Raw genomic sequence first — 15,955 nt, forward strand, 5'->3', positions numbered from 1 at the left:
ATGTGGCCGCTGTCTCGGCCTGGTCTCTCTCTAGCAAAAAAGAGATTCTTAATCTCAAAGAGATTTAACAGGTTTAATAAGGGTTTTAAATACGGGAGGTTTATTTCCAGTTTGGACTCAGTTCCAGGTAGTAGAATAGTCAACTCCAAGCCTTGATCAAACGGGATTATTTTTGTTATTTGGGAAGAAAAAAAAGGGCAAGATATCAAACGCACACTTAAGAAAACCTGCAACTCATTTCTTCACAGGCGCTGTTGCTAATAAATCTGAAACTTCCTTTCCAGAAGGCCAAAATGAATCTCTCGGCTTACTTTGTGGGCCAGAAGATCTAGATTTAGAGGAAGAAACACCCTCTAACACCATTATGAACCCACCATTGTTACGTAATAGCACCCGTTTACACAGACCTGCAGTGTAACGGCGTGCCAGCGAGTGATTTGATGTCGTATTCTGGAGCTCTGCAGTCAGAGGTATGGCATGGGATTCAGCAGCACTGGCGATAAGAACTGTCTCCCCGGTTCTGTATCCGTGCGTGTTCCTGCAGACCTGGAGGCATATTACAGCAGAGCAGATTCCCGTCCTAAGCTGTGTCAAAACCTCACCTCTGCCCCGTGCTCACGCGTTTTGCAACACAACCTTGGTTGTCTTCTGTTCGTCTTCTACATTTACAACCAGTTGGTGGTACCGAGAAGAAAACATGCCTGCTGCTCATTCACAAATAACAAAAATCCCTTTCCATGAGCTCTCACGTTACCATCTCAACTGTTGCTTTTCAGTTGCGGATTTTCTTAAAATGTCTCCCATTTTATTTTGAAAAGTGTGTCCCCTCATGTATGGCATTATGTTCTATTTCCTGTCTCTTTATTGTGTTTACATGTTGGTCTATCAGTCCTGGTCTTCCGTGTCCTGTTCCCTCTGTCTCCTCAGCCAATCAGCTCCCTGCCTGCTCTCGTCTTCTCCTGCCTTTGTCTGGTGTGATCACTTCTGCTGTGCTTTCCTTGGTTTCTTCCTGTCTTTGTCAGATTCTCTGTTCACGCCATCCTGCTTCATCTTGCCATGTTCAGGTCCTTCACTTAGCCTTGTACGCCTCGTTCACCTGTAGCTCAGCCTGAGTCCTGAGTCCGTACTTTTGAGTCCATTTAAAATTGGTTCTCTTCAGTTTCTGCCTCCTGCTGATAGCCACACCTGCCTCCATTCATCATGACATCAAATCCCACTTGCCTCCACCTCTGGACGTAACAATACATGTAAGGTTTAAGCTGTGCACTGTGGGTTAGGGTTGCACTGTTAGTTGGATTTCTTAGTGGGATTATGATGCGGAGATTGTCTTCAATTTCCTAACGGGGGTCTAGATTACACAGCCAGAACAAAACAGATGGGAAATCAGAAAGATTAGCTCCGCCTTGACGAATCCAAAGTGTTTTTGCACACACTGAAGTAAGTGAAGGTACCAGCTTCACACTTTTAATCTCTTAAATGAAATACTGTTACAACCCATGCTTTTAGTGTCTGTGCGGCTTCTTGTTCCTCCATTAATGAACACATCTCCGAGGAAAAAAGATGCTGACACTCAGGTTTGCACGTGCAGCGGTGACACGAATGCGTTGAAGCTAACTTGAATGTGGATGAATTATTTAATGGTTCAGCTCCTCTGGACTCTCCAGTTGTTAACTAACTGTTTGACAGCGACGTTGAAATCATCACACGGCAACGATCGATTCTCTCAGTGAAAACCTCAGGCGATACGAGCGAGCCTCTATCGTGGCGCTCATCTTCTCTGCTACCTGCTTCCTGTGACCACACTTCCAACTCCGACAGAAGAATGAGGGAGGGTCAGCCTGATAGCGTCCAGTCTGACAATCTGTCTGTCAACTGATGATATTTTGGTGTGTGTGGTGTGACTAATGCTGAGTGATTCAGAGCAGATGAAAACATGCTGCCCAGTCATCATCATGCAGCAGGGGAATTTATCAGGAGCCTGTTCAGTGTTTTCCATCACAGGCAACCTGTCGGCCATGTTTATCTCTGTTTATTTATACGTGTGTGTGTCAGAGGACTAAATTACCCTGAGAGTAAACTTGAAGTTGTTGTTTGAAGTGATACTTTTTCTTTCGACTCTCTCATAAAGGTACTTGAAGAAGTTATTTTTCCCTCGCCGGAATAGAAAGTATTTCAAGCATTCCCACGTGGCAGCCATTCCCAAACTTGAGAATTCCAAGGCCCAGATCTAAAAATCTTCTGAGGCCCACCCATTACCTTAAACCACATCTAAATTCTCGAGGCTGTCATAAATAAATCTTATTGTACTTTGACTTGGAAGTTCTCCTCTTGAATTATGTCTGGACTTTTAGCCAGAAGTTCAAATCAGTTTGAATAGAGGCAGCTCGAATAAATGAGTAGGGAAATATTAAAAGTTGGAAACTTTCAGTGGGAACTAACAGGAACATTTGGGAATTAACAATGATACTGTGACTGTAAATGCTCAGTTGAGTAGAGTTGATTTAAATTACCATAAATTGTCCAGTTTATTTCTCTGAATTCCCAACAGTGCGGATATATTCATGTATAGTCCCATGTTTAGTTTCCAACTCTCAAAAAATAAATAAAAAAGAAAGACAAGAAAAATCCCAAAATCTCAATCAAAGTTTTGCAACTTGACTGTAAACTTTTGACACATTTTAGAAACTTTTATGAATGAGGTTTGAATTATGTTTTCTCACCAACCAGAAGGCTAGAAAGTCTATTATCATCTTTTATTATCATTGTTAAAGCGCCGGCGAATCCACAACCACTTCAGGATGTATGTCCGCTTCCAGAATTAAAGCATTCCGTTTAATGTGTCAAGTTAAGCTATCATTAGGTTTTGCAATGTTAGAGCTCATGGTTAGGAAATCTTTGTGGCTCGGGTTTATCTCGGGTTACGTGACTTTTGGTGTCATGAGTACAATAATAACTCGCTCTTGGACGTGTGAAATGTGCGTCATGAAACGGGAAACAAACAGCAGCCGTGGAAGGAAGCAGACAGAACAAAACCCGACTTTAAATGTGAAACTCAAAGTTGCAAAGAAAACCTGAGTTTCTCTCCTGATGGAAACACTCTTTTGCCAATTTATAGACATCTGATTATCTTCCTTTGGTTACAATTAATATGGTCACTAGAGGGCGTCTGTCACTTGTAGGGAGAGGAGTTGAGCCCTACGCTGCACTGACAACGCCCATGTGACAGGTTTATGACATTCAGTCGGTCCAAGTTTCTAAGTTCTTGCAGTTCCGTCATCTCGCACAAGATCAGAAACATTTTCTGACGTGCTTGTGTGACACTGTCCCTAAAATCCCCTTCAGTGGTTCCTGGTACTTCTAGAAGAAAGAGTGAAGGGCCCACCTGTGAACTGTGAGGGTTGGATTTGAATAAAAACTACTCATTGTTCCAGTACAGGACAGCCCCTTCTTGTTTTGCACACAGACAAGTAAAAATAAAAGACCACAAGGGCCAGACTGGAACTGAGCCGACAGCATGAGTATAACGTTGTGTCATGACAAGTGTTACTGTGTGTTTCTTGAATGATGTGGAAGGACAAGCGAGTGTATCAGTGACAGCAGCACCTGTTGCACTGGGCCTCTCTTTGCCTCTGCTCGTCATATCACGTATCATAATACTTCATCCCAGTGAGTATTCTACTTCAGTGTGTATTTTAGATCATCACATAGAGAACACCGAGGTGAGGCCACTCTGGCTTGTGTTACATAACTGGACTCCTCAGGTTGTCAATAACGCTTGAACACACACACACACACACACACACACACACACACCTGACTCCATGATTCATGTCATCTTCCTGTGTTTCTCCCTGTAGAGTTGAGGATGATGGCAGAGGGGCGTTTTGCCAGTCTACCCAGGACTCTCCATGCACATCACACCCTGGGAGGAGGCACCTCCCACCCTGGAGTCCCCAGCACCTCCCTCGGTTCCCCCAGCCCGAGCAGCTCCTGCCCCTCCAGGAGGCTCCAGGCTTCTCTCACCTCCTCCATGGACCTCCTCAGCTCCAGACCTGGGTGCGTTAGATTAGTAAGCAGTGTCACAGTGGAGCATTTATATCCCTAAAAATGCTCAAACTCTGTCTTTAAAAGAGGAATTAGACTTTTATACATTGTATTCTGGAAGTCGGTGTGTGTGTGTGTGTGTGTGTGTGTGTGTGTGTGTGTGTGTGTGTGTGTGTGTGTGTGTGCGATGTACATTTTCACATTTCAATGGAAATACTCAAAATATATTGATTAAAATAAGGAAACATGTAGATAATGAACAGAAAAACACATATTTCCATTTTACTTAAAGATGATGTCACATACCTGTATACTTAGCATCTTAAATGTTTTATTTTAACCATCAAACAGAGACAAATCCTTACCAAGTGATTTAGTTGTTTTACTTGACCTTAGTTGCCTGTCTTTCTCTCTTCAGTCTCCCTCCAGGGTGTAACAGCAGCCCATCAGAGCTCCCCGCTCCTCCTTACCAGCCCATCTCCATCCACGGAACTCTGCCTCGACGCAAGAGGGGAGGGTCCACCACCCTCACCCCCGGCGGGAATTACACTTGGGACCCCAGAGCCAATCACAGGCAGCAAGTGCTGGGTGGGAACACGACACACGCAGCTGGACATCAGCCGCTGACATCACCGCTGGTCAAGAACATCATCGATGACTTCCACGGTTACAGGTAAAGGCGGGACAGACAGCGTTTCGGAATCTTAACATTGAACATCTTAAGGCGAATTCCTGCCCCACTCCCCAGGCCCAAGTTCTGGCGGGCATCAGCTTTGCACTGAGACTCAGAATATTCTAAACTTTATTGTTCCCGGTGAGAGTGAGACAGAGCTCGGAGTCTGCAGAGGAAGCCCTGAGGGACTGTAGCACTTAGCTCGACTTCAGAGGGAACACACACTTCATCCCTCATCATGTCCTCCCATTTTCTATCTCTAGTGTAGAGTTACAGCTGACTGTATCTGATGCAGCCAGTTATGTGTGTGTGTGTGTGTGGGGGGGGGGTATTTGTGTGTCGCCCCCAGCATTTGGCCTACCTTTGCAGGTCAGGGTGTGGCAGGACAGATCACAGATTACTGTGAACTCTTTGTCTGGGTTCTCTGTCCTGCCGCCTTCGTTCTGGATACGTTTCATCTGCTGCTGGCTTACAGCAGCAGAAGTAGTGCAGGTCAAATTCAACCTGTGCAGATGCTCCAGAGTGATGTCATCATCCTCTCAGCTATTGTGTAGTTTCTGGCTGCTTTGTTACTGTTATCTTTTGAAGAGTCTGTCCAACCAGGTCTTTGCAACCATGGAAGACGCCTTTTTAAACAAAACGAAACAAAAAAAAAACCTCAACCTTAATCGAAACTCATCAGCAGACATATTTATGCATCTGAGTGATTTACAGCAGGTTTCTGTGGGTCTTTACTCTCACTTTGTTTATAAAACTGTCTGAAGATCAAAGAGGAGCACTTTGAAATCATGAAATTAGCCTCTTAATCTACGTGACCTCACAACTACAAAAGAGCCTCCCTGACAGGAGTGACACATCTCAGAGTCCATCCTAAGTTATTGTCCTTATCTGATTTCCTGTTCGACTTGCTGACCATCAACTTCTTGACCTCGACTAAAAGTCTTTAGTCTTTTTAATCCCAAGACAGTTGCCAGAGTGAAATGTTGATATTTTACATTTCTGCAAATCAGAGATTTATGCAGTCGTGTAGTTGAATGACAGCACGGCCTGTTGACATGAAATTTACTCTTGAAAATTAGAGTTTCATCAAATGTTCGTGCTATTGTAAAGATCTGGTTAGATTTAACCGCAGGAATCATTTAGGTTCGACTGATTGCGAGTTTTCAACAAGTGCATTTGATGTTTTCTGACCCAGAAACCATGTCATTTAAAAGGTTAGTGTGCTTGTGCTGTGCCTCGAACCCTCAAAACTGAACTTTCCAGGGGAAATATAACTTAAGAGGTTCCTCATAAGAAAACTGCTCATTTCTACAACCGCAGTGCACCAAGCTGCACCTGGTAACAGACAACGACACCTTGATTGGTTAAATTCATGTTGGGACAAACCTCCTTCACAGTACGCTTGACTTTGCGACTTAATTATCGATCGTTAAACTAGATTGAAATGACTGGACACGTCCCCAAGGCGCTTGTTCCATACACTTAAGATCATTCTCATTTTCTGCTTAAAATACCTCAGTCACAACACCGTTAAAAAAATAAAAACAACAACTGTAGGTCACTTTTATAAAGGAGAAAAAAAACAGATTTGTTGCACCTGAAAGTGTTTCCCCTCGTTTGCTCCCTGCAGACTTCAGCTAATCTGAAAGGCCACCTCACAGTCGCTATAAAAAGATAAGGGAGTGTAAGTTGAAGGTATGTAACCACCACTGGCTGGTCGGTCTTGACTTTCCATTACTCATGCTCTTGGACGACCTTCGACCCCTGACCTTATGGTGCACTAGCTCCTGATTGGCCAGTTTGTCTTTCTGATGACCTCTTTGGGCTGTTTAGCAGACCACCAGGAGAGGAGAAGAAGGGGGAGGAGGAGGAGGAGGAGGGGGCAGACAGTTGAGGAGGGATGGGTCAAGTGGGGGATGGGGGTGGGGTGGTGGTGGAGGGAAGATGGAGAGACTGTTGACACGTGCAACTTTTCCTTTCATCAAAGCTGCTTTGGCCTGTTGATGGAGCTTTCCTCTCTTACTTGAGGACAACAAACCAGACCAGAGTCTGGGGACAAATTATTATTTTGTAAGAGGTGGAAAAAGAGTTTTTGAGGCAAATCTGGGATAAAAAAAAAACAAAAACATTTTTTTGACGGATATTTTAATTTTGAGCCGTGTTAAACTGCCTCAGCAGCAGGAATCTCTGCAATTCTTTAACCTGCCATCAAGCAAACGTAACATACATAGTGTGGACTGTGTCAAAGTCTCCTGCAGAAAAAAAAGTTTCCCACGTACTATGGACTGTGTCATGTGCTCATAATGGAGAAGTGACTCAAATTGTGTAAGTAACTGTCATTTTGCATGCCAGATTTATCTGCTTTTAAACATATGCAGAAGCTTCTGTCTCCCGAAAGAACGTGGAAAGAAACAAAAATGAAAAAAGACTTCATTAAATCTCTTTTAACTTTCCCATTTTTAACTTTTTTTTTTCCCGTTTTGCACCTATGCCAGCGATTTAAAAGCACACATTTGCTGTTACGTTTATAACACCAGCCATGAAAATGAAATGTGATTTTCTAAAATTATTGAGTGCGCAAACACATTCATGTGTTTTCATTCATCACAAACTACCAAAACACCCCAGTGAGGATGATTAAACAGCGTATGACTCCACAGCAGCTGATGGCTCATCGGGAGGTTGGAAGGGAAATAGAAGAATAACACTGCCCTCTGATGGTGGCCTGCTGACACTGCACCTCCAGCGTCCTCCCGTGCTGAAGCCCGATGTGGTCGAGCTGAGTGTTGTGTGGTGCAGCACAAAGAACAACAGTAGCCAGAAAAAGACTGCGGCGGGTGCAGCCTGCTCTTTCCTTCCCTGCATGGGTTTTTTTCTCTCCTCTCAGAAGCTTTCTCTTTTTCTGTCTGTCTCTGTGTCACAGGTCAGGCTTGTGGTTGTAGGCACTGAAAAAAAAAATCCGTGTCTGATGCTGTTTCAGCAATACGGGCAGAAAAAGTCAAAGTTAGCTGTGGTCAGCTCGTGTAGTCTGGAACGCTCAGGCTCGGCCTTCGTGCTCCTGCCGCACATTGTTTCAGTTCCTTTAGTTGTTGTTGAGAAGCGAACTTGTGTCATGGAAGATTAAAGATTAAAGCAGAATATCAATCAGGGTGGACAGGCAGCTCCCAGAGATTATCCTTCACCTGATGATCTGAATTTAAGGCCACAGCATTGAGACGCAGTGTGACCTTTGACCTCCCTGAGGAAAAAAAAAGGGGGGAATTTCCCTCAGTGATAGCAGATTCAGCAGCAGAAGTTTTTTATATGGGTGTTGTCTGGTATGTGGCGAGCAGACGGGAGAGCCGTGGGGCAGTGTTGCAAGGGGCAGGTGGTTGTTGTGGTGAAGGTCTGGGGCCAATCACTGATCCAGACAACCACTGCAGCTGGGCCGGGGCAGAAACTGGGACCAGGACAATGTGTGGTCAGTACCGGTGTGTAGCTTTCATGCAAACTTATAGTTTACATGTGTGATCTAAGAAACTTTGTGTTCTTTCTCTGTGTTCTCCTGCTTTGTTGCGCTGATTTTTTTCCTTCTTACTCATAAAAACTTTTGTTGAAATATTCATTAAATAGGGCGGCACGGTGGTGCAGTGGTTAGCACTGTTGCCTCACAGCAAGAAGGTTCTGGGTTTGCTCAGGCAGGGGGTCTTTCTGTGTGGAGTCTCCATGTTCTCCCTGTGTCTGTGTGGGTTCTCTCTGGTACTCCAGCTTCCTCCCACAGTCCAAAGACATCAAGAGGGGACGAGGCTGATTGATACTCTAAATTGTCCGTAGGCGCGGCTGTGAGTGTGAATGGTTGTCTGTCTCTATGTGTTGGCCCTGCCATGGACTGGTGACCTGTCCAGGGTGAACCCCGCCTCTCGCCCAGAGGCGCCTGGGATAGGCTCCACCCCCTGCAACCCTTAACAGGATAAGAGGTAGAAAATGGATGGATGGATGGATGGATTCACAAAAAAGGAAAGTAAAATAATGCATTTTTGAGTCGGCTATAGTGATGGAGTTTGCAGACTCTCTCAAAGTCTTCAGTTAAAAAAAGAAGCAACCTAAAATTTCTTCGCCTCTCTTATTTTGTTGACTGCTGCCGTCATTGCTTTGTTCTCTGCTACCAACCAAGGAAGGGAAAGTTGTACTGAATTTGATTTCATCAATTCTCAGCTCAAAAATGGTATCAGATGTCAGTTATTATTTATTGATTTTTTTTTTTGTCTAAGTTATTGAATCAAAGTTCGAGATTCCAGTATGGTTCCATCACTGGTCCTCAGGTCAACCACTGGAAACTAGAGAAAGCGCTAAAACAACCAACTCTTCTATTCCATTCCACAGAAACCACAACAGGAAATTGACAGAAATTAAACCAACTGTAGCAGATGCTGACATAGCTAAGAATTAATACAATTTCTCTTTTTTTTTAATTTAAAAAAAGAAGAAGAAGAAAGCAGCCAACAATTAGTGATGTGGCTCCTTCTTGTGCGGAGGAGTGCCGGCGAGGCCTGAGCCATCCACCTTGCAGGAATAAAGCCTGCACATTGTTGTGAATGGAGGCCTCTGTTCCGTTACATAACTAAATCCCACTCATTATTAAAACTGAGAGGGCTTTAGAGCTAAACATGTTTGGTTTGGTAAGTATTGCTCCGTGCTAATATTCCCGTGGGAACAGCGGTGAATGCTTTGGGTTTTTAACTAGCAACCTTGCTAACGCAGCCAGGGATTTGAGCTAATTACCTCTTTCACCGACCTCCTGCTTGTAAGCCTCCTGTGTGCCACGTTAATACACTCAAGCACCGATATTCAAAGCAAAGATGGAGAGCAGCTGGAATAACAGCGTGGAGGGGAACTTTCACACTGCTGATCATATCAAAACGAAACATGAAAAGACAAATATATAAATGTTTCTGCCTGCTCTGACTGTTAAACAAGGTTAGGACTTCATACGTTCTCTGCGTTGAGATAAAGTGAATATTTCAGAAAGGTTTGAGGCTGTTTTGCCTTCAAATAGCACAAACTGGTATGTAACCAGGAGTTTGACTCTGACAGTAAACATCTGCTCTGGACTGAATGAAAGAGGAAATGAAATAGCTGGCCTGGTTCAGTAAGAGGGAGACAGACGCTCACTTTTTTATCTCAGAGAACCGACTCCTCTGATACATGCACAACAGCAAAGATGGACACAAGCAGCAGTTTCAGTTTTCTTGTTTTGATTCCATGACAAGTTTTGTAAAAATTTGTGTGAGGGACAAACAGGAAAAGGAACCTAAAGATTGATGAGATGTACATAGAAAATTAAGTTAATACTCAATTGATATTTGTTTTTTTTTGTTTTTTTTTACATATTTGATTATTTTATGATCATTTCTTTATGTATTCATCGCATTGACAGCAATGCTTTCTTTTGTGGGATCAATAAAGTATTGATCTCTCCAGTAAAAAGGGCTTAATTAAAGTGTCAAAAGTAAAGTTCTTATTATCCAAATCACGCCACGTAGATATTTATATCACCCCTTTGAGATGGAGCAGCATTTTCATCCATGAGAACGCAGCAGAATGTATTTATTTTTATGAAAAGACTTGTTATTCCTCAGGTGAGCGCTTCCGTGTAGGAACGCATTATGTGAAATGCATGTTCGTGATTGTAGCTTGTTTAAATTCATGTTATGTTTGGGGTTTTTTTGTGTTTTTTTTACAGCTGCTGTGTATCGTCTACGTATGTGAATGTACGAACATTATTAGCATTAACCCTCTGTATATGACTGAGTTCTCATATCATCTCACATCTTACTGGTGCACATTTGCCAGTTTTGTACGTGATATTAATAAATCTGAGCAGTTGACGGGTAAAAAAATTCACGCCACCGACGTATTGTAGTCGTTAACAGTTTGGGGTTGAAATCGCATGAGGAAAATGCCAAAAGAGAAGAGAGAAGTTTGTGTGTGAATGTAACATCTCTGTGAATTTGTCAGTGGACTCAGAAGGGGAGGCGTGTGGCCACGATGTGTGTTATGATGGGGGAGGAGAGGGAAGGAAGGAGGGAGGATAGAGAGAGAGAGCGAGAGGGAGGGAGGGAACATGCTACCACCGACTGAGAGAAAGAAACCATGAGAGAAAGCGAATGGCACACAAACACTCGTCGGTGTGAGGGTCACTTCACTTTTCTCTGTTCTCAAGTGAGCGGCGTTATTATCCAAAATGGACACCTTAGACGCGTTGGTTGATTTGGACCCGTGAAGAAAGTGCCGTTCCTCCTGTATGATCTTGAAGAGCTGTTTGAGAAGCAGCATCAGCACTCCTCAGCGGTGGTCTCGGTGGGATCTAGTGAGGAGAAGAAGAAGAGTTTAGAGACTTTTTGTCGCAGTGAAAATCAAGAAGTTGCTGCTCGTGGGGCGCCGGTAGGACAATGTGTTCACTAAACCGGGCCTTGTCTCTGTCTGTGTTCCCCAGGGAACCAGCTGCTGGTCTGGACGCCACCGTGGAGTACGTTAAGGTAGGTCCAACCCGCTCCACTCAGCCTCACTCTCTTTATTTTCTACCGTGCTGGTGACGTAGATGCACTCTGGCACGTTTGTAGGGAGCCAACTTGCCCATACAGAGATAAAAGACAAACATGCTCTCAAGCAAACTTTAATGTGCGATTGAGCCATACGTTTCAGTTTAGCTGTGCAGACTGTCAGTGGAGCTGTGGTCTGCTCCATATGTGCTGTGGTCCAAGTAATTCTACTGCTGCTCCGATGCTAAACCTCAAACATTCCTCACCAGGTTAAATAAAGATGAAAACCCTCAGTAAAGACGAGATTGAACCCATCAATAAAGTGATGACAGCTTGACATTATGTTTAGGGCGTGGGGGGGGGGGGGGGGGGCTGGCTGCAGGTTGCAGTGCATACATCCCTCACAGGGGGGGAGTTAATCCCACTGTCCCCCGCAGCACACGCATGTAATACACCTGTAAATCATCACTACACTCTGGCCGTCTCGCTGCACAGCCACACACCACCTGGGTCCCAGCTTCCCTCAGTCAGAGGTGATGGTGAGTGAGGGACCATCGTTCTGTTCTCATCGGGCTGACAGGGATCTGCTTCCGCTGCTGTTTCACTCGGATTAGATTAGATTATCACCTTAAAACAAACGTGCCGTCGGACATTTTTTTTTTTTTTATAATTCTTTCATGTAAACGGTGTCACCTTAGCCCATATGTCACCGTGTTTATCGAGACATTCAGCAGTGACTGATGTAAGAGATGTTTCAGAGCTGCAACAACTAATCGATTAGATGATCCAAAGAAATATTTTAATTCTAAAATTCGTTTCAGTCTTTTTAAAGCAGAAAAATGCCCAACATTTGCCGGTTCCAAGGCCCTTAAAAATAAGGATTTGCTCATTATTGTCACTTGAGACGTATTTCAAATTTTTCTCATTTTTCTGACATTTAAAAAAAAAACCAAAAGATTAATAATGAAAATGGTTGGCAGATGAATCAATGAGTTAGTTATACTTTTAGTTTATACTTTTCTCCTCTGCCCCACAGCTCCATGACGTCATTACAACAGATACAAATCCATCGATTATCCTGATGAGTCGGACTTTACTCTCTCTTCTGTGCAGATATAGAAATATAAAACCATGTCATACACGTGACGTGTGTGCATCAACATCTCATCATCTAGAACATAGTGTGTTCATATAATTTGTTCTAATAAAAGAACTTTAGAAGCCAAGTACATTTATATTTAAGCAGGTATTTAACCAGCGATCACACTGCGTTTTGGACCGTTCACTCGACCTGGGGGGGTTGCAGATGTGTGTCTGTTCCCGATGACCACGGAATTCTTGTTCCATAGAGGATAAAAAGTAGAAGATATATGCAAAAAACAAAACAAAAGCATTAATCAGAACACAGGACTTTCTTCCTGTATTTACTGTCTGTCTTTTTACATTTTGTGAATGAAGACAAATATTTGAAAGCAGGGGACGAGGTTAAGTCTCACTCTCTGTCTGAATATGATCAGTTCATCGGTAATTAACAGTCAGTTATTGGTTACATTTGTATGTCACATCACCCACTCAAGCCTCAGAACCTTCCATCAATTAAATGTTCTATTAATGAAAGGTTGGTTTCAATAAAAACCTATTAATGGCAGGATTTCAGTTCTTTCTCTCAGTCCTGCGGCTTCATCCCGCCCTCCCTCCGTCTGATACTCTGTCCTTCCATCTATTAGCTCATATGTTTGGATGCTGACGCCTCAGTGTGAAGAGCAAACTCAGTCCTTCCCACGAGAGCAGGTCCCACATGTGGGGGCTAACCACCCCCCCCCCCCCACACACACACACTCAAACCTCCAAATGGTGTGTATTCCTCTGGCCAAATTAGGATTGTGAGCAAGAGTCAACAGTCTGTGTGTGTCTGTGAGTGTGTGCAGCGTATGGAGCTACTGTATTATGCAACATGTGTGAAAGTGATGCTGTCAGCTCGGGTGCGCCAGGTGTGTTTGTGTTTCCATCGTGGACAGGACAGCTAATGAGCACACACACACACAAATACCCAGATGGTCGATGACAGTGAGGTGGTGTTGTGTGTTAATTCCGGTGAGGAGTTCAAACGTTGGTTAATGGTGTCGAAGCGGAGAGACTGGCAGTGCAGCGGAGTGCCTGGGATGGATGGATGCAGGGAAGGAAGTGTCTGGTAAAGACACTTCTCTCCACACTTCCCTCTCTAGTCTGCCCCATGGCCCCCGCTTTGCTCTGATGTTAAATTTGGTTTCATATCCTCACTAGAAGGAAGTGAAACATCATGAGATTACATCAGAAATGTTGAAGTGGCTCTTTGAACTGATTTATGGAGGGTCAAGCTCTTTTCTAAAAATACAGAAATTGCAGAAAAGAGTTAGTGGTGAAATGAAGAAGACTGGCAGAAAAAAAGGTTTACTCCCAGAACATGTGGGGGGGAGGGAAGAGGAGTCAGAGAGCCGAGGCACGACTGCAGCGCTGTGTGTTCGAAGTAACTTACAGTTTAATGTAAGATAGAAAGAACACATAAATAAATGTAATTGGTGTTAAGGTTGAACAGTTGTGGCGTGGTCCTCTGGATGCCCGTGTATGTGTGTGTGTGTGTGTGTGTGTGTGTGTGTGTGTGTTCATTCCCTACCTGTGCACTACTCATAACTTCCCTTTGTCTATGAAGGATAATTAAGCATCTGGAATTTCCAATTAATAGAATTAAAAGTGTAATTTATGAAAAAAGACAGAAAGAATTGTTAAAATAGAGGAAAAATATATGAAAGCAGAGGAAACGATAGAAAAGAGGGAGAAAGGGTAAAACAAGCAAAGTAAGGAGAGGGTAAAATGTGAAAAATGGGAGACAGAACAGAAAAGAGGGTGAGAAAGGGAGGAGACAAAGGGAGACGAAGAAAGGCACAACTAAAGAAAGAGGCTTTTTCCCCCTGGAGATTCTCTGTTCTTTCACTCAGGCTTCTCTTTCTCTCTTTGTGAGTTGAAGTTGCAACCATGAGAGAGTTTAAGAAACAGTCCTGGGCTGTGTGTCAAAGTGTGTGTGTGTGTATGTGTGTGTGTGTGTGTGTGTGTGTATGTGTGTGTGGTTTGGGTTTGTAGTCAGGCAGTAGTACATTATACAGGTGGTTACTGCATAAAAGAACAATGGTTATTTGAGTTGAATACACAAAATATCAGTTAATCAAGAGTTTACCTGATACATTTACTCACTGTGACCAGTGGTAGAATATTGGTGGCTTCTTCCTCTCGCACATGTAGTGAAGATGATCTCTACTACACTCTAGTGGTCAAACTACAGCACTACAACATGAGTATCCGGGGGCCGTGTGAGCGGTGTGAGACTCATCAGGATCATCATACCAGCCTGTCAGCCAGCCAGCAGGAGTTTGGCTAACAAGCAGGCAAACAACTGGGCAGCTTTTCAGCTCCGGCAGGCAGCCTGCGGGGGTGTTGGTCTGCAGGTCAGTCGCCCTGACAGCCAATCAGTCAATCAGTTTGTCAGCCTATAAGCTGGGCAGGCAGCAGGCCAACAACTGAGCAGCTAGCGACTGTACGCTTGAGGAATAATAATGTTCAGCCTTCAGTCAGGCAGTCAGTCAGCCGTGACTCAACTGTGGACTTCCCATCTCTAAAGCAGGAACATTTCTAAGAGAAACTTTACATACATTTAGTCAGGAGCAAGTGTCACTGACACCATTACCTCAATTTACCGTAATGTGTCAGAGAACAGGGTCAGTCTGGGTGACGATCAATACTGAGATCTGGGTCAGAAAATATAGATCCGGAGTTCCCATTGTAACTACAGCGCCTGAGGCTGATTGGTGGAGGGAACCCACGCTGGTGCTGCTGCTCATGATGACGGGTGTCTTTTGCCTCTCAATGGCGATTATTGGCATTAACTGTCAAACTGACTTAATTTAAAAGTGCATGTGGACAAAGATGGTTATCACAGACACGGTTCTGTCAGTCGTGTTATTTAGGAAATGATGTCACAGTCTGTCGCCTGCAGCTGCTTCAGGTTCCAGGGCTTTGTCTTGATTTAAAAAATAAATAAATCCCAATTGGGCACATGGTTGTCATAAGAAATACGATAGCTGATGTGTGTAATTAATAAAGTTATTTAAAAAAAAAAAAAAACTGTACTTAGATTTTTTTTTTTTAAGTCAATTCTGACAGGTTTTAATTGGTCTGTTTGAGTGTTTCATGAAATATTTGTCATGATTTAACAGACTTGGGGATAGTGGGGGTTATTTTAGGGGTCTGCTTTGAAGATTTTTTATATTTCAGTTTAATGTAAAAGCATAATATTTGTTTGAGAAACAGAGCAACAAAAAAAAAAATTACACTGTTTGAAATCAAACAGCAAAAACAAAAAGCCTTTGCGCCAGCTTCAGCATGGAGGAAATCTGATCTCTACATTCATATAAATTCTGAAACATCCTAATTGAGCATCTTTGGTTCATGAAGCCAAACTCTTTTCAGCTGCGGCGTGTGACTGACTTTTGTACGGTCGGTGCGTCGTTCACTTTAAAGTGGAAAACACAAAACACTTCTTTGGGCCCCATCGAATTTCATCCAGGGTCCCGACAACGTTTAACTGATCTAACGAGGGCTCACGCAAAGCAGGCGTCATGTTGCTCTCATCAACGTGACTCTCATCGGATCACAGTCCGTTTCTGATCAATGACCCATCACGAAC

The 15,955-nt window shown here is 43.5% G+C and overlaps 1 protein-coding gene across 2 annotated transcripts in view; it reads left to right on the forward strand.

Moving 5' to 3' along the window:
* bcar3 (BCAR3 adaptor protein, NSP family member) overlaps positions 1 to 15,955 on the forward strand; it is a 64,305-nt gene that overhangs the window by 26,425 nt on the left and 21,925 nt on the right. For both annotated transcript variants that reach the window (XM_086223669.1, XM_086223670.1), the window contains 3 exons: positions 3,858 to 4,056; positions 4,463 to 4,717; positions 11,193 to 11,235. In XM_086223669.1, the coding sequence (XP_086079795.1) occupies positions 3,858 to 4,056; positions 4,463 to 4,717; positions 11,193 to 11,235 (497 nt within the window). The remainder of the gene's footprint in view (positions 1 to 3,857; positions 4,057 to 4,462; positions 4,718 to 11,192; positions 11,236 to 15,955) is intronic.

This window comes from Aulostomus chinensis, chromosome 14, assembly GCF_037954235.1.
Source record: "Aulostomus chinensis isolate RoL2024-O1b breed Wild chromosome 14, RoL_Achi_v1.0, whole genome shotgun sequence".
NCBI lineage: Eukaryota > Metazoa > Chordata > Actinopteri > Syngnathiformes > Aulostomidae > Aulostomus > Aulostomus chinensis.